The sequence below is a fragment of the Sus scrofa genome, chromosome 10 (genome assembly GCF_000003025.6).
Source record: "Sus scrofa isolate TJ Tabasco breed Duroc chromosome 10, Sscrofa11.1, whole genome shotgun sequence".
Taxonomy (NCBI): Eukaryota; Metazoa; Chordata; class Mammalia; order Artiodactyla; family Suidae; genus Sus; species Sus scrofa.
Window position 1 is genome coordinate 21,692,938 of NC_010452.4, and position 22,413 is coordinate 21,715,350.

At 39.6% G+C, this 22,413-nt stretch overlaps 1 protein-coding gene and 2 non-coding genes across 9 annotated transcripts in view; all 3 read right to left on the bottom strand.

Annotated features, from left to right (window-relative positions):
• The window catches only part of LOC110255652, a 105,963-nt gene that overhangs the window by 20,070 nt on the left and 63,480 nt on the right, over window positions 1-22,413 (bottom strand). For 3 of the 7 annotated variants that reach the window (XR_002336255.1, XR_002336253.1, XR_002336252.1), the window contains exons 3-4: window positions 8,870-9,275; window positions 5,809-5,858 (exon numbers count right to left, since the gene is read on the bottom strand). Coding sequence is in view for 1 of the 7 variants with exons in the window: in XM_021064491.1 (XP_020920150.1) it covers window positions 9,199-9,275 (77 nt within the window). In the remaining 6 variants the exon portion in view is untranslated. Of the gene's footprint in view, window positions 1-4,938; window positions 9,276-22,413 lie in introns of those variants that run through there. The other 4 variants (XR_002336251.1, XR_002336250.1, XR_002336254.1 and 1 more) reach the window with 3 other exon arrangements.
• MIR181B-1 (microRNA 181b-1) lies at window positions 3,555-3,634 on the bottom strand. Its single transcript, NR_038534.1, has one exon. It is a non-coding gene; the product is annotated as a microRNA 181b-1 (primary transcript).
• MIR181A-1 (microRNA 181a-1) lies at window positions 3,716-3,819 on the bottom strand. Its single transcript, NR_038517.1, has one exon. It is a non-coding gene; the product is annotated as a microRNA 181a-1 (primary transcript).

Genomic DNA, 22,413 nt, shown 5'->3' on the forward strand with positions numbered 1-22,413 from the left:
GGAATCTTGGCAAGATAGGAAGAAATGGGCATCTTTAGGACTTTGTGATTATATCTGCAGGAAAGGAAAGACAGCAAGAGTCAGGAGCATGCAGCGACGTCAAGATTTCTGGCTTTGGCTGCCTAGGCGATGAGAGTTGTTACTCCTTCGGGGAAAGATGATGAGTTTGATGTGGCTGTGGATGGATGAGGACCTATAGGAAGCACAGATGACAGGTGTGCAGGTTTGGGATATCTTGACTGGGGATAAGGACTATCAGAAACATCACAGCAGATATAAACATCATACAGGTGCCTGAGATCAGGTCAGCGATGGCAGAGCATAAAAAGAACCCCTGAAAGCAATGTGTCTCTAAAACAAAACAAAACAAAACAAAAGCCAGTCATGCTAGGTTAGACAGATTAAGATGAGCATCTAACAGGACACTGCTCTTAGAAAGGTGGGAAGAAGTTCAAATGAGAATAGGTTCACAACGTCAAGGGAGATGAGAGTTTCAGAAAGGAAGGGATGTCAGCAGGGACGGACTCCAGGGACGCTCAAGCAGAATAATGGACAGAAAAGTGCGATCTGTTTTGGGCACCATGGAATTTGCTAGTGGTTTGCTCAAGAGCAGTTTCATTAGAACCAGGCTATGCATGAGAGAGAGCGAGGAATGTTAGAAGCCGCCAAATGACAGATAGTTGAGGTGACACGAGGAAGTCATCAAATACTGGAGGAAACAAAGGGGATGACTGTTTGAGGGCATTTTTAGTTCTTGAAAATACACCATTCTTCGACATGTCATTCTCTGGTTTACTTCAATCAACCTTAATTTTTTTTTGCTTTTTTTTTTTTTTTTTGCTTTTTAGGGCCGCACTCCTGACACATGGAGGTTCGCAGACTGGGGGTCCAATCGGAGCTGTAGTCACCAGCCTACACCACAGCTCACAGCAATGCCAGATCCCTAACCGACTGAGCAAGGCCAGGGATTGAACCCGCGTCCTCATGGATGCCAGTCAGGTTCCCCTCCACTGAGCCACAGGGGGAACTCCACTCAAACTTCTTGGCCTTAGGGAACCTCAGAGATTAAATTTTACCAAGTCTTGGCAGTGCAGTGGGTTAAACTGCTGGATTTTGCTGCCTTCCTTTCCCCTCTCTGAGTTCTGGAGGTCAGATGTGGTCTGAGGCCACACTTTAGGGAGGCTGTATTTTTCTTACTCTTCTTTTGTTTTCTCTTTGAAAAGAGAGAAAACTGAACTTGGCTACCCTTTAGGTGAAAAGAAGCAATCAAGTGAAACAGGAGAGGGGTATTCTGGAGGAAGACGTGTCCTGAGCAAGGAGGAGGCAGTAAAGGAACCACAGGATGGAAGAGCATCATGCGTAAACCTGGAATGAAGAAGCAGGGAGGATAGCTGGCTGGACTAAAGCTTCTCCATGAAAACCCCACAGTTCATCTCCCACAGACAAGCTGGTGGAGAGGAGCAGTTGAGGAAAAAGGAGAAGGTTTGGGCTAACTCCTGGTGGGGAGGGTGGGAAAGTGCCAGGTCAGAACCAAGGACCTGGAAGCCCATGGATAAGGACAAACACAAAACCATGTGATTGCGTGATTTTTATTCCCAGTCACACTGATGCTGAAGGCACAGTTGTTCGGGGGCTAAGAGAATGAGGAACTAGAGTAGGAGGAAGTGATAGGCAGGGAATAGCCGCCCAGTTTAGATGCCAGATGTGGTGAAATACTTTATGGTCATGGTGAGATCTAGAACAGAGTCTCGGGAATGGGTTTCTGCAATGGGAGTTGAAGGTAACGTGGAGGTGGAAAGGACCGGAAGTGGGAAGCGTAACGTATTGGATAGGTTTCAAAAAAAAAATAAACATGGAAAACTTCCAGATGGTTCACACACAGACATTCAGTCACTACCATGGCTAATAATAATAATGATCTTTAACATTACAAATGGCAAGCTTAATTGTGATCAAGTTCAAAGACAACTGTACTATGTAAAATCCTAGAGCCAAACCCATTAAATAAACCAAATCATGATGGCACACGAGGCATTTCATGGGTGTGGTCCTGAGGCATTTCATGGGTGTGGTCCTGTCTCGTGACAGAGATAAGGACAGGGGACACACAAAGGGGGTGGGTAAAATTTTATCTTCAAGTTGGATTTAATGATGGAAATCCATTCTGCTCAATGATGCTCAAAAGTATTCTACAAGGTCTATGGTTATATTTGCTTCCCTTCTTAGAAAATTCCACGACAAGAATAAGTATTATTTAAGTCAATCTGATAGGGATGGAGTAGACACGGGTATTTTTAGATGTCCCAGTAAAGGACCACAGATAATAAGGGAAATGTAGGGGACACTGGGAGATCCCTGTAAGTAAATAAATTGCCCTAAAGAGCCATCAGCACCAGGCAGGTTTGCCTGACTCCTGGAGGTGCGAGAATTGCCTCAGACGATTGGGTGGGGGGTGGGAGGAGGCCTGCATTCAGATTCAGACCAAGGGCAGGAGTGTGAGAACCACCCTTCCGCTGATTTGAATACACACCTTACCTGATACCAAGGAGGAGCTGCTACTCCCAGAAAGGAAGAGGCAGGCTTTTCCAACCCCACTCCCCTTGGAGGATAAAACTATAGCCCACCAGATCCTTGGGGCAGAGCCTCCTTGACTGCCCGCTTGCATCTCTCACAAGCATCCTATCCTAAGAAATCTATTTCTTGCCTATCACTTTGTCTCTCGCAGAATTCCTTCTGCTCAGAGACATGAAGAACCTGAACCTCAGTGAGTCCAGACACAGGGTGAGCAATTCTAATTTCAAACCGTGGGTTTAGGTCCCAATCTGAGTTTAGGCTTGGTTTGAGTCCCAGCACATGGGTTCAAGTCCCAGTCTGGATTCTGGTTTGGGTTCAGGCCGTTAGTGCTGTCAGTTTCGCATCCAAGCCCAGAGCAGCAGAAAGGTAAAATTACCTGGTGAATATGTCCCAATGTGACCAGGAAATTTGACAAAAGATGCAGAGGGTGGATCTTTTTTAGGGTTATTGTTTTAAGGGCATGGATATTGACGTACTTTTTCTCTTTCTTTTGGCACATGAAGTTCCCAGGCCAGGGATCAGATCTGAGCCAGTTTTGACCTCTGCTGAAACTGCAGCAACACAGGATCCTTAACCCACTGTGCCAGGCCCTTAACTCACTGTGGGGGGCCAGGGATAACACTGTGTCCCAGTGCTCCAGAGCCCCCGCAGATCCTGCTGCGCAACAGCGGGAACTCCAGAAGTACTATTCAGGCTTTTTCACCCCCATAGGGAGATGCGCAAACTTTGAGGGTGATGCTATAGAGTCTATGAGCAAACTGGTTTACTGCTTTAAAGAAATACTGTATAACCTACAGAAGTGTAGGAAAGGATCATTCTTGCTTAAACCAGTGCCTTTTCATCAAACGCCGATCATATGAACTATGGGGCATAAACCTGAAGACTCTGCAGATGGGAAAAGTTTACGTAAAGAGCAGAATTCCTATGTTCAGCACCTCTTTCAAGGACGGCCTATCTCTCAATTGTGATTGCAAAATGCGGGGCCACAGTTGCATTCATTGTTCAGTGAGCTTGTCTACACAGTTCAACCCACCGACAGCAATGAATGTTGATTGTGACCTTTTAAGAAGGAATCTCTGCACAGGGAGGAGAAGGTCCTGCTGTGGTTTCCTGTCTTCAGCAAATCCGGAAAGCCATTGTGGAGCTGATGGTTGGCCATAGGGTACAATCAACGGTCGATGGTTTTGATTTGAATTCCAAACTCACCGACAGCGTTGAATGTTCACTGAAGCAACCTCTAAACTCAGAATTCCGCTGACTTTACAGTATCTGTGAGAATCTGAAAGGGGCGGGGGTGGGGGGTGGGGGAGGGGAGACAGAAACAACAGAGTAGCTGTAGTCATACATTTTATGCATTTTAAGCCATTTCAAAAGAGTAAGAAAGAGGATGCATTGCATGATTCTTCCAGCCGAGTTTGGCAAGCCTCCACATCACACTGTGTGTCAGAGAAGGATTTTTTTTTTTCATTGAGCTAAAAAAAAAAAAAAAAAAAAAAAAAAAAAATGCCTATTTTGGCATCATTCCAGAGATGAAATTATCTCACTGTTAATAACATGGAGAATTTGTTATTCAAAGTAGCTCTAGGTAACAAATCAAAACAATACCTTATAATGTAAATATGGTTCTGCTTATAGTAGGTAACTCTGACGTATTTAGATTACACAAATTAAAATTTTCTTACACTTCCTAAAATCATATTAATGTTAGTCAGTGTTACCCTTTTATATTTAATTCTTTTTTTTTCCCAAATGGGGTTCTAAAATCAGTCTAATGTAGAAATTATAACAAATAACAAACGAACAAGCCAACTTGACCATGTTGCTTAGTTTACGGCACAAAGATTTCATTAATACTGTGAAAGGTACAACCGAGGTATGCCTTAAAACCACTCATTTCCAATGTTTTTGATATGAAAATCCTCACACTGTTTTTTATTTACTTTTTGGTGTTCCTTTTCATAGCCCCTGTATCCACGAGGGCTTTGTGATATACACATTTTTAAATTATGGGAAACAGCAGTGCGTATATTCTTAGGACCCCTTTCAATAATTTTCCGCCATCAGTTTTCAAACAGTCACTTCGCATGTATCAAAACCAGGGTAGAAAGCCACAACTTCATACACTTAGCTGGCATCCGATGTGGTTATAATTATCGGTGGGTGAGAAAACCCACAATTCGGAACGGTACCCTGAAGGCGACCATGGTCTACTCAACGGAGACACTTGTTTTTGACATCTAAGTGAAATGGGGACAGTAAATTGTGATACAGTCTAATATTTCCCTCCGTTAAAATATTTTGTCACCCATTGTTTAACACCTTCTAGACAAACGGTTCGCAGGAGACTGATTTTTTTTTTTTTTCTTTTTTAGGGGAAAAAGGGTTAGTCATCTCTTGAAAGTACATATTGAGGTGACAAATAGTCTTAGAATATAAACAGGGATGACTCTGCATTTTGCCGTGTTTAATTCTTTTGAAATAAGCCCATCTTCCCTACAGAATAAAACGCCTTAGGAGAACAGGCTTTATCAGTAGCTATTTCTGTGCTGTTGCTGGAAAGACTATTGTCCTGGGACTGGGGACTCGGTTTGCGTTCTCGAGGTTACCTGGAAGGACACCAGTCCTGTTCTCTTGCCTGTTCGTCGAGATATTAGTGTCCGGTCAATATGTGCAACTATTCTCGATCACGCCTGTTCATCTCTCCGCATGTCTGCTAACATTTGTATAATAGGGATGCTATGAAAAAAAGAGTCTAAATCATGTATTTCTCATTGACATAAAACCGGTACTGGCCTACTAATGAGCCAAGCTGTAGGGCCTTTGGAATGAATAGCAATGCATAAGCTCATTCTCCGTTTTCCCAAATGGTTTCTTAGATGTCCTTAGCAGAATATAATGAACTTAAAATTCTTAAATACCCCTGGTGGCTCAGCAGGTTAATGATCTGAGGACTTGGCGTTGTCCCTGCTGTGGCTTGGGTCACTGCAGTGGCGTGGGTTTGATCTCTGGCCCAGAAACGTCTGCCTGCCACAGGTAGGGCCAAAAAACAAAACGAAACACAACACCCTAAAATTCTTAAATATAAACGATTCATTTACAACAAGAAGAAATTCTATTAAATGTCCGAAACACATAAAACAGTAGTCAGAAATTCAGTAATTCATTCTTTCTTCTTTCCTTGGACTAAACTGGATAATGTCTCACAGTTATAGTTTGTTGAAGATAATACCTCACCTCCGAGCAGTTTAAATTTTCCACAACTGGAACAGGATCTCGTAGGTACCCTAAGTGTCAGAAAAGAGAATAAACTTTAGGGATCTATAGTTTCTATTATTTTTATTCCATACTTTGCTCTGTTGGCTCTATTAGTTTTTCCCTAATTCAAGCATGGCTTTCAATCACTATGTTCGCTAATCCTATGTCTTCCATATCTTTATTTTCATGACTTAACCCTTGGCTGTAAAATATTTATCTTTAGAACATTGAGATTCAACCGTACTGAGGTTTTACAGTTCCTGTAAGAAAGGGCGTCGTGCCATTTTCGGGGGAACACGCTCTCATGGTTCCAAAATTTTAAGTGGAAGGCACAGATCTGAATTCTAGCCTAATTTTCCTTGAATGAAAACAGCCCCAAGCAATAGGCCATTTATGGACAAATGCCTTCCTCTGCTTCTCACCTTAATTTTGGAGGGTTGTGTGGGTGGCATACGATCAACTTGTATCAAGGCCAGATTTATTTTAGCTTTGATTTCTCCATCCCTAGGCTTGTGAGAATATTAAATATTTCAGGTTTTTGTTTTTTTGTTTTTGGCCACACCCATGGCATAAGGAAGGTCCTGAGCCGAGGGCTGATTCCAAGATGCAGCTCCTACGCCCACAGCTGTGGCACCTCCAGATCCTTAACCCACAGCACCAGGCCAGGGATCGAACCCACGCCTCTGTAGTGACCCAGACTGCTGCTACAGTCAGATTCCACACCCACTGCGCCACAGTGGGACCTCCGAGGATTTCAGTTTTTCTTAAGGTTAGTAGGTCATAAATAAACCAAAGCTGTTTCTTTGCTTTGAGCAAGAGGGTCACCGCATACATGAAATACGGCTTTTAAGCACAGCCAATGCTAACGTGAATTGACAGAGGACCACGAAGAGGTACTGGGATGTGCCTCCGTAAAAGGCCATAGGGATTTGGGATGCTCAACTTGTCTGTTTTCGGAATGGATTATATATCCTGCCTGATGACCTGGGTTTAATTTAAGTGACTGCCCCTGCCAGTCCTTCCAGAGGGCAAGTGTGTGAAGTGGAGCATCTCCGTGTCCGTCTGCGGTCCTTTCCCTCGCCTGACGCCCTGACCTACATTTGAGCACGCGGGCTCTGAGCTGGACCCACGAACAGGAAGGAGGCTCTCCTACCGCCCGAGTTGCAGCCTTAGTTCTAGTTCGGGTGACCATTTTAGGGGCGGCTCACATTCATGACTATTCAGAGTTTAATCAGCTTTAGTGTCCCCTTCCTGGACATGAATCGCTTCCAAAGAGAAAAAGTGAGCAAGGAGGCCTTAGAAGAACAGCCATGGCTGCCCCCCGGCCCCTTCCCCAACGCAAAGGACATCTCGCTCTCTGAAACCCCTAACCCAAGGGATGCTCGCCTAAATGCATTTGGGAGCCCCCGACCCCATTCTCCTGTCCTTTCCCATTTTCATAGAGGATGTCTTCCTTTCATGGCATCTCATGAAACGTTTCAGCACTGGCATTTTGACCTTACCAATTATACTGTTCAAGTGCCTATTACCGAGATGCTCATTCTGGGTAATTATAATTGTAATGATTGGGACTTGTGGCTACTGCAACAGAAAGAGTGGAAGCATCAAAGAGTCAGAGACTGACTCAATGCAGAGAGAGCCAAGATGAATACTTGGACATGGTTCTTCACTGAGAAAGCAGAATAAGCCGGGGTGAGTCCTGCCAAAGCTTGGCTCAGACCAGACAGCTTTTCCTACTGAAACCCTGACACCCCAGAGGGGCCTATAATTTTGTTTTCCAACAGCTTCGTAATTACTGATAGCCCTTTCTCCTGTTGACGGCAAAGGGCCTGACACAATTTTTGGTTTCCTTCCCCAGTAAACTGTGGAAATGATTCTATGCTACTCAGTTTGGAAAACGTCTTTACAATTTTTTTTTTTTTTTTTTTTTGGAGAAGGGAATACCTTTCCAGCACAACCTTTGTACTATTTGGCAAAGTTACTAGTAATGAGGGAAAAACATGATTGTTTTTTAATATACATACTAACGGGATTTATACATCTGAAACCCATATTGTATATATGTTCCAAAATACACGGTAAGACATTTAAAAATATTTTTTCACAGGCAAATCAGGCCAACCAACACTTATGGAACCCTTATAATTTTACAAGAAAGTTGTATTTTCTGGAAAGATTTGGAAATCTACAGACTAGCTCTCTTTGTGATGTTTGTTTTTGGAAGTGTTCACAGACTTGTTTATGTGTCATTTCTTGAAAAACTATATACTACCTCAAATATTTACAGTTTGATCCAATAGAGAAGATTTCAAAAGAAAACTTCATAACTCCAAAATAAAGTGGAATTTCTTGGGCTGGGGATCGACCCTGGGCTACCGCAGCTACCCATGCTGCTGCAGTGACACCGCCAGATCCTTAACCCACTGCACCACAAGGGAACTCTCAAATGTTATTTTTAATAAAACCTACAATTATCAATATTTTTTCTTATATTTTCTTATGCTACCCATTTATTATCACAAGTTGGGTTAACATCATTTTTAATACAAACTATGTGTATGCATGTAAAGGTTTTCTCTGCATGCAAATCATAGCAATTTGAAAGAGGTATCTTGTTAGGAAACACAGTATAAGAACTAAACAAAGACAAAAGAACCGGGTCATTGGACTGGGGTCTGCCCCTGACTGGCATAGTTACATAACCCCTCTGAGCTTTCACTCCCTCCCTAGATGAAATCTGGATAATAACATCATCCTCACATACACTAGTTCCATTTCTTTCTAATCCACCCTTTATAATAGATATTCTGCAAAGGAAAGCTCAATACCCTTTATTTAAGGGATGGGGATTTAAAACTAGGTCTCCTAAGACAGTCATGCTTCTTTCCTTCACAAACTGCTGCTCGCTCACTTTTAAGATTAAAAAAAAAAAAGAAAAAATTAGATTTCTAAAGAGCCTCAAAATGTTTCATTTTTTTCAAAGACCAGCACACTAACACTCCCGGTATAAGATCAGACCTCTGCTGTGTTGTTTTCTTACCTGGTAGGTGGTGCCGACTGACAGCAGGGAGAGCCCTTCCAGACAGGTGCTTCTCAGGATGATTGATGTCGATTTAGAAGTTATAATTAATCTCAAATTCTCCTCAATTAGGAACCCTGGATTAACCTAAAGCATCTTTGTCTTAATCGCCAATGTTAACACAGACCATGGAGAGCAGAGTGTGGTCAGGATAGATTTCCTGATCTCCTTTCAAATAGTTTCTTAGCCTTGAGTGTCTGTCATAAATTAAGTCAAAAAGTATGTCAGTCAGCTCTGCATAGAATAGTATTTCAAATTTCAATATTATTGTATATTTAAACATCAAGTCTTCATATTTTTGAGTGTTTCAAAGTTTGGCTATTGGCAAAACATGTCAGTTTCTTTGCTCTGAAATTTAGACTTCTTCCTGAAGCAAAAGAAAAAAAAAGGAAAGAAAATATATACATTACTGCATTTTCCCCAAAATCATGAGCTTCTTTTGCAGTTATACTGAGCTAGCAAAATTATTCCTTTATGAATAATTAACTGCTTAAAGAGTGAATTAACAAGAAAAAAATTTTAAACAGAAAAAGCTTTTTGTTTTTTTACAGAAAAAGGCATAAGGATAGTGTTGAATTTGGAGGGTGGTGAATATCGTGAAAAATTCAAATTCTCATTGGAAGATAGTTTTTTTTTTTTTCATAATGAAGAACCATTATGTCAATAGTACAACCATTGCAACTTTGACAAACTGTGCCAATGTCATCTTCAGCAGTGTTTATTTTTAGCAAAAAGTATAATGCTTGTCATCTAAGACTTTGCAAGAATGGTCGAATAAACCTTCTGTTGGAAAGAATAGACCTGTTGACTGCTATTCAAAATAATTTAAAAAATTAATCCCCAGTGGACACTACTGTGTTAGTAACTCAACCTATTTTATCATGGTTTATTATTAATCATGGAAATCAATCTTCAAAAATTAAAACCAATATGTATATTACAGAAAATACACATTTTTCTAGGAAACACACAAGTTTTTAAAAAGATATAGACCTCATGCTTATACAGGTTATTTAAAATTTGTCAGTGGAGGAGACCAGATATGCATAATCAAACACACACACACACCTTTTTTGGTTGTTTTTTATGTAAAACAATCAAATACTACTTTTTTATTATATCAGGATATTATAAACTGGGCGATTACAACCATATTTTTAGAATACTGATAACATCTTTCTGATTGTCCATACTCCATTCAAAATAAAATCTACAACCTTGAGTCTCTCATGTTTTTTGACTTCATACTCCATTAACTATGTGATTAGAATACCTTACTATTTTTGGAAGATATTGTGAATGCATTTCTGGCTTCATACAGACATCTGTTCTTTCAATCAACAGGATACCAAAAGTTTTTTAAATCAACTTTTGTGAAACAACATATGTAATATAGTTTTCTTTCCCATGAATGTCTAGTAAGTTCTGACTTCGCAGCAACAAAAATTGTTTGAATGATTAGGATGGTGCAAGGGAGGTGAAAAAATAGTAAACAAAAATATATTTTAGCATATGATCTCTGAGAACTAAAAAAGAATTTTTGATGTAAAAGTAGTTATAAGAGTTTCTAGGGGTCCATTCGGCATAGACTTTTTAAAATAAATGAAATCAGCAGAACTTGATAATTTTTAAGTATAACGCAGCACCTCTATTATTTCTTGTAGCTTTAATATTATATAAAATATTATATTTGGAAAATAGGGAAGTTTATAAAATGTTTCATATCAAGATCTGATATGCATTATGTGGATTTGGGTTGACTTCGTCAAAATTACTTTTATAAGAATTTATCCTGGGAGTTCCCATCGTGGCTCAGCGATAAGAAACCAGACGAGGATCCATGAGGATGCAAGTTGGATCCCTGGCCTCCCTCAGCGGTTTAAGGATCTGGCCTTGCTGTGAGCTGTGGTGTAGGTCGCAGATATGGCTCAGATTTGGTGCTGCTGTGGCTGTGGTGTAGGCCAGCAGCCATAGCTCTGATTTGACCCCTAGCCTGGGAACTTCCACAGGCCATCAGTGCTGCCCTAAAAAAAAAAAAATAAATAAATTAAAAAAAAAGGAATTTATCCTTAAGGATGAATATAATCTAACACAGAATTGGATATGCAAGAACCTTATCTGGACTTTAATTTATCAGTAGTAGAAACCAGAGTTTCTCTCTACCTGTGGGCTGAGAAAGGATTTCAACCAAACATCAAGAGTCCATTAAATATCACATTGCTCAATAACTCTTATGAAAATGAAATACCTTAGCACAAGTTATTTATCAAATAGATGCCATATGATATGTTTGGATAGTCTAAAGGATTTAGGCATTGGTTTTGATTAATGACCTCTTCTATACATGAGATTCTATGGTTTGTATTTTTTAATCCTGTTTTTATTTTCATTAGCCAAAAAGAATAATTATATAGACCTTAAGTAATAGTTCCTCCATTCTACACCTTAAAAGAACAGGAGTTCCCATTGTGGTGCAGTGGAAATGAATCCAACTAGTATCCATTAAGACGTGGGTTTGATCCCTGGGTGTGGCCTTAAAAAGCAAATACATACATACATACATACATACATAACAGAATAAATAGGCAAAACCCCAGTATTTAGTTAAAAATTCACGGTACTTTTTTCTTTTAAAAATATTCCTTGAACAATAGGACCACGTGGCAACTCAATTTGTTGAAATCATAATTGAGGAGAGAAAAGACAAAAGACTTCATTCAGAGATTCCTTTATGTTTTAACCAATGGAAAAAGGTTCCTCATTAAATGTGTAGCAATAATCCAGATATTTTAGCAATTTTTTTACTACTCATTATATTCTTCATAATTGTTTCTCCTCAAAAAAGCTACACGGGAATTATTATACATTAAAATATGTTTCCAGAGAGAGAGAGGGAGAGAAATAAGCAAGGAAGAATATTTCCTTCCATTCAAATTTTCAAATCATCACTGTCAGCTGCTTTCCTTTCCTATTGACATATTTACAGAAAGTCAAATAGCTTAAATGTTCAAAAAGGACCACATGATAAATGAAAATCTATCAGAGACGGAGTTAAACCATCTTTAATGTTATTGGGTAACAGTTTAAAATTATGATTTGATTTATACCATCTTCCTGAAATTGCTATTTACAACCCTGTAAGGACACCTCACCACCACGAATACAGGGAAAGACCTAGTTTCTGGCAAAGATATGTGATAACTATACTATATTTTTTCAGAATGATTCTTTTTGCACTTAATTCACAAGAACCTTTCTCCTGTGGTCATCATAAACGGCTACTGGAGATGAATGCAGAGGGAAACTGACCTTTGTAGAACGGTTCTGAACGATCCATTCATATGAACAATTAATAATAGAGTAGCTTTAGCGCTCACCATTTTTAATCAGTGAGGGTATTAACCAGATGATCTTGGATCAAAGTCAATGTAGGTGCTTTTTTAAATATCCCCTCTGAAACTCCAATTAAATAGACTACTCTTCCCAGTTTCCTGTCTTAAAACTAGTTTTTAGTGTTGCCTGGAGGCTGCTGAACAGCTGCAACATTCCAGCCATGAAGCTAATGCTTTTAAGTGATGAGCGAATTACCCAAATGCAAATACTGTTAAGTTTCTTCTGGAAAAGGATCTACGAATGCATAGATTTGGGGGCGGGGGGCGGGGGGGGAGCTTAGCTGCCAAAGGATTTCAGCCCTAGGAGTATAGCTACGTCCATATGTAACTTAGACGTTTTATGGAAAAGATGGTGATCATTGTACAAATAAACACATCGTTGTGTCCGGCTGAAGGATGGAGACAAGCATTTATTCTCTAAAAATATTAAACGTTATTTTCAATTGATACAGAGACTCAGAAACACTGAATATCTAATGGAATTCTAGGGTTCTGTCTACTCCATCCCACTTTCATCATCCTACGTACACAATGTACTCACTTCCACTTGAAACACCTTTTTGTTACCAAATTACTAGCTAAGGATGTTTTGAATCAAAATTCTGCAAGAGGGAGTTCCCGTCGTGGCACAGCGGTTAACGAATCTGACTAGGAACCATGAGGTTGCGGGTTCAATCCCTGCCCTTGCTCAGTGGGTTAACGATCCGGCGTTGCCATGAGCTGTGGTCTAGGTTGAAGACACGGCTCAGATCCCGTATTGCTGTGACTGTGGTGTAGACCGGCAGCTGTAGCTCCAATTCAACCCCTGGTCTAGGCACCTCCATATGTGGTACGTTTGGCCCTAAAAAGCAAAAAAATAAAAATTAAAAAAAAATCACCATAAACATGTTTCCAGTCCTTAAAGTACTTTTTGAGCATCTGTGTATTTCTTTCAATAATATTCTCATCTTTGAAACATTCCTGTTATCTCTATGGATCCAGTGGAGGGGCCTAGAGAAAGTAGAAGAACTTAGGCCCATTCCCTTAACTGTTTCAAGTTTTATTTAGTGAAAGTCCCTATGCGTGAGAGCAGAGAAGGTGGTGATGGGTTCTCGTCTTCTTTAGAAATGAGTTTTTCTACTTCTGTTCTTACCCAGACATAACTTTGCTAGTGAGTTTTGTGCCCAACCTTCTCTGGTATCTAAATATTTTAACCACATACTCTTCTCCCATTGAGGAAATGTCCAATAAAAATGAAAATAAAAGTAATAATAATCATTAATAATAATAATAAGCTAGTCTGATCTGCCCATCAAATGACCTGCAGAAATATTTCATTAAGCACAGGTAAAATTTATTTTTCATTCTAGTCCTTGTGAATTGATCTGATCATCTACTATATGCACCAAAATTGCCAAGTTAAGGATTTTTCAGCTTTTCTGAGATTTAAATCATTAGAGGCAAGTTATCATATTTCAGTATCTTACAAAGTAGGGTTAAAAATAAGTGGGTTTGGAGTTCCTGCTGTGGTGCAGCAGCAGGTTAAGGACCTGGTGTTGGTACAGCTGAGGCACAGGTTGATCCCTGGCCTAGGAACTTCCATACACCCTGGGTGCAGAAAAAAGGAAAAAAAAAAAAGTGGGATTGGATTTAAACACAGTTTCAAAAAAGTGATCAGTGGCAGATTCCCTGGCTTGTGGTGACATCTTCTATGGTAATTAATTATGAAGGGCCAGCGGAGTTCTGGTGTACATATTGGATTGCATTTATCGCCAAATCAGACATTAATATAAAACTGATATTTATAAAAAGTCTCGGCAAATGGAAAATTTGTTCCACAGTCAATTTAAAGAAACACAAAGGCTTACTCATAATGGTTAAGATGCTACCAATTACAATGTGCTTGAGGGAACATGTTCTAGTATTTTTTTTTACTTTTTTTCTTTTGGCTGCATCCACAGCATGCAGAAGTTGCCAGGCAAGAGACCGAGCCTGCGCCATAGCAGCAACCCAAGCTACAGCAGTGACAATGCCAGATCCTTAACCCACAGAGCCACCAGGGAACTCCTGGACTTTTTTCTTTATTAAAATCATTTTAGAGAGAGGATATTTTCCCCAAAAGATACATTAGAAATACTTTTAAAAATACCATAATTTTTCTAGGGTCTTCTTTTTCCAACACTTCTTTTGCTTTTATTAAATTCATTGTATATTGATGCCTAATGCATATATAATCATTCCATTGTCATGTTATCACTCTTATTTTCTCTTTCACTACAACTTTCTCATTGAGATGCCTGTTACCTGTGGTCATCTGTGGTCATCAGATTATGCCTAAACTTACATGTCTTTTTGTTGTTGTTGTTGGTCTTTTTTAGGGCTGTACCCACGGCATATGGAAATTCGCAGGCTAGGGGCTGAATCAGAGCGGTAGCTGCAGGCCTACACCACAGCCACAGCACTGCCAGATCTGAGCCATGTTTGCAACCTACACCACAGCTCAAGGCAACAGCAGATCCTTAACCCACTGAACGAGGGTAGAGGGTAGGCTCAAACCCGTGTCCTCATGGATACTAGCTGGGTTCATTACCACTGCACCATGATGGGAATGCCATTTCTTAATGCTACTTTGGATTTCTGCTTATTGCTCAAAGAAGAAGAAATTCTGAACAGAAAACAACAAATTGTATTACACAGCTACCTAAAAGGTTAAGCACCTGCCACATATATAGACTAATCTGAGCAACCCAATTAATTTCTCTCCATACTGCATACTCTATCACAGGAGAGGCATATTTTACATAAGGATATTTACAGAGGAAATATGTCATTCTGGAAAGAGAGAGAGAGAGAGAGCTATAAAAATATAGTATGCTTCAGTCTATTTCCGGGTAAAAAAGAAACAAAAATAATTTTGGCAATCACTTGTCACAAAATCCCCTCAATTCTTTGCAGTTTTAGGGTAGCAAAAATAGTTTACTAAATGGAGTTTTGACCTACATGTTCCTTGAATAAAACTTTCTTTCACATTTTCAATTCTACATTCTGTCCAGTTATGTTACCATCACCTGAATGATATAAAATGTTGCTACTTTATACTGAGTTAAAAAGAAACCACAAAAGCACAATGTGATGAACCCAAACGACTGGACTGTGATCCTAATTAACAACATGAGCTTCATGAAATATCTTTCAATGAGCATTTTAAGGTCACCACTGCTTTCCCATATTATAGTGAAAACATTTGAGGGCACTCCAGGGAATTATCATCATCTCTTTGTGATAAAAATTACCATCAAAAAGCTAAAACTGTCCATTGGAGGCAAAAGATATGAACAAATACACTTTCTTTCTATTATGGGAAATAGCTTGAGGCATATGGCAGAAGGAATGGCAAAGGGCTCAATTTTCCTACTGCCTTTAAATATAACTTTTCACTTTAGTTAAAACCAATAGTATATTGAAAGCACACTTCTTTTTGCAAACTTCTGTGGTTACTAAATATACATTATTGAATTGGACAGTAAAATTTTAAGATTAGATGTACATCCATTATCACAAATCTGGAAGACTTTGGGGAAAATAGTGGAATAAAAATATACACAGTATACTGAGAAATTCAAAACAGATGTCTCCTAAAATTCAGTATATTTACATACTTGAAAATAGTATAGCTTTCCAAAACATGACATTTCTTCTTTAGGACAGTTTGTGTGTGTCCATGAGATGATGGGGGTGGAAAAGGGAGGATATATTTGATACAAAGTTCTACACTTGATGAAAGTGACTGAGACTTTGCAGTTATTCCAGAGAGTGACAGGACATTTCTACTTAATGAAATAGTTGAGTGAATAAAGACTGGTGATTTGGTTTAAGCCCACCAATTTTCAGGCTTTTTCACATGTCCTGTGAAATATTTGCTCAACACGCCTTCCTTGGCTTTTATATTTGTAAAGATTTTGGAGATTGATACCTAAAAATCTTCTCAGCAGGAAGATGGCTGAATTTGGAGGTTGCATTCATTCTCTTATTTTATGGCCCTCTAGCTGGTTTGGGGATTCTCCGAAGAGCACGGTCAAGGGGTTGTTACAAAACTTTGGAAAATAAGGAAGTCTTCAGGAATCTAAAGTTAAAATGTCCAGACAAGAACACCCATATTTCCCCTTCCGTTTAAAAGCAAACATGAAAACCACATGGGCCACTTCCAGTGCTAATTTAGCAACTGCTTCGAAGCCCCAAAGACAAGTCAATAACATATTTTTCCATCAGAAGTTACAATGCTTACATTTTCTTCTTAGTAAAATAAAACAATAAAGGAAAGAAGGGAGGGATGGAGGGACAGAAAGGGGAGGGAGGGAGGAAGGAAGGCAGGAAGGAAGGAAAGAGGAATATTTGTAAATGGGCATGGTCCCACCCCCTAACAGCAGTTTTATCTTTAAAAAAAAAAAAAAGAAAAAGGAAAACGAATCAACAAACAAACCAAAAAAAAAAAAAGAAAAAAAACCCTCAACATTGCTTTATCTTTTTCTTTGTGAAATTTTATATTACAAAAGTCTATGGTTTAATTATAGAGAATATCAATATAAGGAGTTGATACCAAATAGAATTATCATGCTTTAAGTAAATAGATCTGCACTATTTCTTTGATTATAGATTATTAGTTGAAAAGTAAGCATAAATTTGGATTATTTCCAGTTCGGCTAAACACATGAATGTACACCCTCATAAGAAATCTTAAGAAGAAACTCTAAAATTAATAACCATTTCATGAAGTAATGCTGATGAGTGCCTCAAGTTCATTCCATTTCTTTCATTACAAAGAATATTCTAAGATTACATTTCCTATCAAAATAGATTCATCCTTAAATTTCCAATTCTTTCCATTTTTTTCCTCACCTAGTCTAATCAATTCACTTTATTTCATCTTAGGGGAAATGGATGCTTAGAAAATATCAGTGACTTGGCCTAAAACCCAATGAAAATATAGTCAGAGCCAGGAGACCATTCAACAGTCACAACTGGAGACCATTTCTAACCATCATTTTCTCTTCTTTCAGGGGCTCAGTGACATTCGTGAGGCTATACCTTCCTTCCCAATTTTCAAGACTGTCATTATTGCTCCAGCTCTGATCTATATTTTGGCTCATCATGTGAGTAGATTTTTAAAATATTGTTTCAGCTAAAAAATAACACCTAAAGTTCTATAATCTTTAATTATAACATTGTTAATCTCCTATACTAATTGTTTTTCATCTCTCTCTCTTTTGTTAAATGCATTTAAGGAACTAGAACTTGCCAGTTCCATCTGCGTCACCACACTGGTGCCATGTGGACAGCCAAGCTCTCCATCCAGCACCCCTCCTGCCCCTGTCCCCCCCCCCATCTCCCTGAAAGCCACTGGCAAATACATTTGATCTCAAAATGTCATAAAACATAAACCTCCATTCATTGTGCTTTTGAAGGGCAAGGATGCTTAATGAATTTTTCTTTGCTATTTTTTCCCTGGGACAAGGAATGGAATGCTTTTATGTTTTGTAATAAATGAAAACGTTTAATCTAATTCTTAACCTCCAGATACTTTTTCTTCCTTCTCCCCTCCCCTCTCCCCTCCCTCTTTTTTCATCTTCTCTTCCCCCTCCTCCTTCTTCCTCTTCTCCGAAAATAGCTACCTTATTTTTCAGTATTTGAAAGGTAAACATAACTTGGAATCAGAAGGAAGTATTATCTGCAGAATTATACATTGAATCTTAAAACTGTATTTTGTCAACATATTTTCCCATTATTGACATGGTATTCCAAAAAATAAATAGCTGAAGTTTTATTTGATCCATGTGAGAGATATTTAACAAGAGCTTGTAAGAGATATTTACCAACATGTGTTATTAGTATAAATATTTAGGTTATGGGGTAGCAATTATACAAATTTGATTTTTGCTATTTATGGCTTTCCTCAACCAATCTGTATACACCAACCCAATCTGTATATGCCAATGTAGATAAGTGGATTCTTAACATATAAAACAACAGTAAATATCTAAAAAAAATGGAATCTAAGGAGCAGGGAGTCTATACAAATGGGAAAAAACAAAAAGTTTGACAATTTGTCTGAGCAGCAACAGAGCTTGTGGCAGAGGTCTGGGATTCTCAATGAAGTCTAGCTTTCCTCAGATATCAGAAGACATCCTCGGCCCCCAGCCTCATCTGTGACAGAGTTGTGGCCCCATTCTGGCCTCCACAACTACCAGGAGATTCCATGAGCAAAACAGTGTGCTAGCCTTTGCTCTGTGATAATTGATAAGAAGATGGAGGGTACAGATTTCCCAGAAATACATGAAGTTACTGACGGAAAGTAAGGTGGGTTGTTTGTTTGAACACATCATTCATTTAAGCAATTTTCCTGCATCATTTTATTAAGTAAAAGAAAGATATCTAGAAAAGGTCCACTAGAATACTCTTTTTTTTTTTTCATTCTAAAGGAACAAGAGTCCAAATTAAAAATCATTTTCCCTTCATTTGAAACAGGGCAGCCACGTACTTAAAATAAGTCTGAGAGCCGGTTGCAAGGTGGCAGCTGTGACCTCCACCTGCTGCCCAGGTCAGACCCGGTGATGCTCGCCTGGTTAAGGGCCTTCACCTCAGGCTCCTATGAGGAAGCAGCCTCAGGACCCTGGTCTTTAGCTTTGGAAGAGCAGAGGTAACCTGAAGGGGGCTGATTGTGGGGTGGGTGCTTTTCTTGTAGGGACTATGCCAAGGGACCTCTTGGCTCTTTGCCAGGGTTCAAGTGGTAGTTTTCATATGTAGGAGCAAGAACCAGGGCAAGTCCTAAGGCATCCAGGCCTTTCTCTCAAGGAGGACTCAGCACAATCAGAGACAGAAAGTCTGTCTCCATAGAAGCAGAGGGGCAGTTGAGTGTGTGAACAAGCCCTTGTTTGCAGCTCCTGGCTGTCTGCTGAGCGTGTGATTACCGGCTGGAGAAAACTCAGCCCGGCAGAGGTGCAAATGCCAGAATTATAACCTAGCGATTCATCAGGGCAGCCAAAACTCAGAGTCCTGAAATAATGACCAGGTTTTCAGGACAAACAGAATTAATTTATAACCATAGTAGGCACTGTGCCCATGGCTGTGCCCTTTGGAGAAGTCAAATAATTAAAAGCCCACATAATCCACCAGGTCCGTGTGAATTTTTTCAACCAATTTCTATAACTCTTTTTAAATATAGCACGTGCTTTTTAAACTTGATAAATAAAATCCGTGTGCCACAGGGAACTACACTCAATATCGTGTAATAACCTGTAATTGAGAATAATCTGAAAAAGAATATATATATATATATATCACTTGGCTAAACACTTGAAACTAATACAACATTGTAAATTAACTACACTTTGATTTTAAAAAAATAGCTACATGGATTACATTCTCCCATTACACGTAGAATGGGACTAAATAATGAAGTATAAGCACGGTCCCTAACTCCTATTTGAAGTCTTTTGCGAAAGCAGCTTCCTTTCTCTGGTGATGCTGAAAGGACACACTTTGGCATCGCCTCGAATCTATGGCAACTGTGGCAATCCATTGTTAGACGATTTGAAAATGTTCTTTTCTAGAAAATCATGGACTTGGAGAAAAGACTTGTGGCTTATCAGACACAACTTAGAATGGATATACAAGGAGATCCTGCTGAGTAGCATTGAGAACTTTGTCTAGATACTCATGTTGCAGCAGAACAAAGGGTGGGGAAAAAATGTAATTGTAATGTATACATGTAAGGATAACTTGATCCCCTTGCTGTACAGTGGGAAAATAAAAAATATATATATGCATATATATATATATATATATGCATATATATATATATATATAAAACCTAAAAGCCAAATATAACTCCTTTTAAAAGGAAAAAAAAAAAAGGAAAATGTTCTTTTCTGAAATGCCACCATATTTATTGAAAATCCAAAGAACAGGTTACATGTAGAAAATAATAGAAAGCATTGATAAATAAGGTATATAATAAAGAACAGTCTCTCATGTAAACATGCGTTTTTTTGTTTTTGTTTTTGTTTTTCTCTTTTTACGGCTGCACCCACAGCATATGGAGGTTCCCTGGCTAGGGGTCTAATCGGAGCTGTAGCCACCAGCCTACACCACAGTCACAGCAACTTGGGATCTGAGCCTCATCTACGACCACCACAGCTCACGGGCAACACCAGGTCCTTGACCCACGGAGTGAGGCCAGGGATCAAACCTGCATCCTCATGGATACGAGTCGGGTTCGTTTATGGTGAGTCCCGATGACAACTCCTGTAAACACGGATTCTCTCGGTTAGGATAAACATACAGAGAATTTTGGACTGAGGTTATCAATCTCGATAAATCTTCTCCTCCAAAGGTGGAGAGTTTAAAGAGGTTACAGTTATCTTCCTGGGAATGTTCTGGTGTGCTTGAGACAGCAAACTGTAGTTGGGAATAAACAAATTCTGTGACAGGAAACTCCTGTCATTTCATTGATTGGTTACTGGATAAAATAGAGGTTTATACGTGCAAGAAACTCCATAACACAGCCTAGGACTAAAATGTTTCAGGTTCTTCGAATGGGGCAGTGCATGTGATATGCCTTTCACTACACAGGGAACTATATACAATCTCTTGGGGTCGAACATGATGGAAGATAGCATGAGAAAAGAATGTTTCACTGGTCACTCTGCTGTACAGCAGAAAGTGACACAACACTGTCAATCACCTGCACTCTAATAAAAAAGGTAAGGGCATGCCCGTTGTGCCTCCGTGGAAATGAATCTAACGAGCATCCATGAGGGCACAGGTTCGATCCCTGGCCTCGCTCAGTGGGTTAAGGACCCGGCGTGGCCGTGAGCTGTGGTGGAGGTGGCAGACACGGGCTCGGATCTGGCGTTGCTGTGGCTATGGTGTAGGCTGGCAGCTGCAGCTCCGATCGGACCCCTAGCCTGGGAACCTCCCTATGCCCTGGGTGCAGTGCTAAGAAAGCAAAATTAAATAAATAAATAAGTAAATAAAATAAGACTAGGACTCCTCTTTTTATTAGTCTTTATAGATTTTTATAGGTTTTCTTATGTAATACTTTCCACCAGGCCCTTTCAAGTCTACTTTGCCTTCTGGGTGTTTGGTTGTTGCTGTCCTCAGGGCTAGAAGTAGGGAAGGCAATTGAGCATTCCTTTTTTGTTTTTCTACTCTTGGACTTGGAACTGTGACTCCATCCACGGTATACAAAAAGTAAGTATCCTCAATTCCACGTCCACATCAGAGATTCTGCTCAGTGTGTGTAGTCTCACCACACTTCAATTTGGTGGGCTTTCTTAGGGTCAAATCCACGTCCTCGTCGGGGTTTACACGAAAGATCTGAAGCTCTCCTCTCACTTTGCCCCTCATCTCTCTCCTGATCTCCCTCTGCTCCCGTCACATGGGCCACCCTGCCATTAACAGAGTCTGCCGAATGCAAGTGACCTCAGGACCTCTGCACAGGCTGCTCCTTCTGTATAGACTGTTCATTAGAAGGTAATCCTTCCTCACGTCTCTGGTCTAAGATGACCTTAGAGAGCTCGTCCCTCACCGCTCTATCTAGACTAGGACCTGAGTTGGCAAGACGAGTCAGAAGCTGAGCTGGAATTCAGTCTGGGTCCGTCTGCTGTCACAATCTGTGATCTCAAATAGGGGCCAGCAAGGGACAGCCCACCCGCCAAGTCCAGCCCAATGTTGGCTTTTTGGAAATCAAGTTGTATTGGAACACACGCATACAAAAAGTAAAAATAAAATCACGTAGCACCCTGGTTACTTTCTCTGTCCACTCACGCTATTTTATTTGGCTTAATTGCAAATAGTACCATAGGACGTTAGGTTAGATGTGAATACAGTAATTGAATAAATAGATCACACATACCTGATAGGTATCAGACACATCTAAGGGCTTGGGTACAGTAGAGGATAAAATAGACAAATGCCCTCCCCTCCTGGAGTTTCTCCTTTTGTGAGGAAGAGGAAACACAAATATAAGTAAAACTGACAGTAATAAAGACCAAAGGTTTTTTTTTTTTTTTTTTTTTTTTTTTTTTTTTTTTTTTTTTTAATAGGGCAGAAAAAGGAAATGGGGGTTGTGACAAA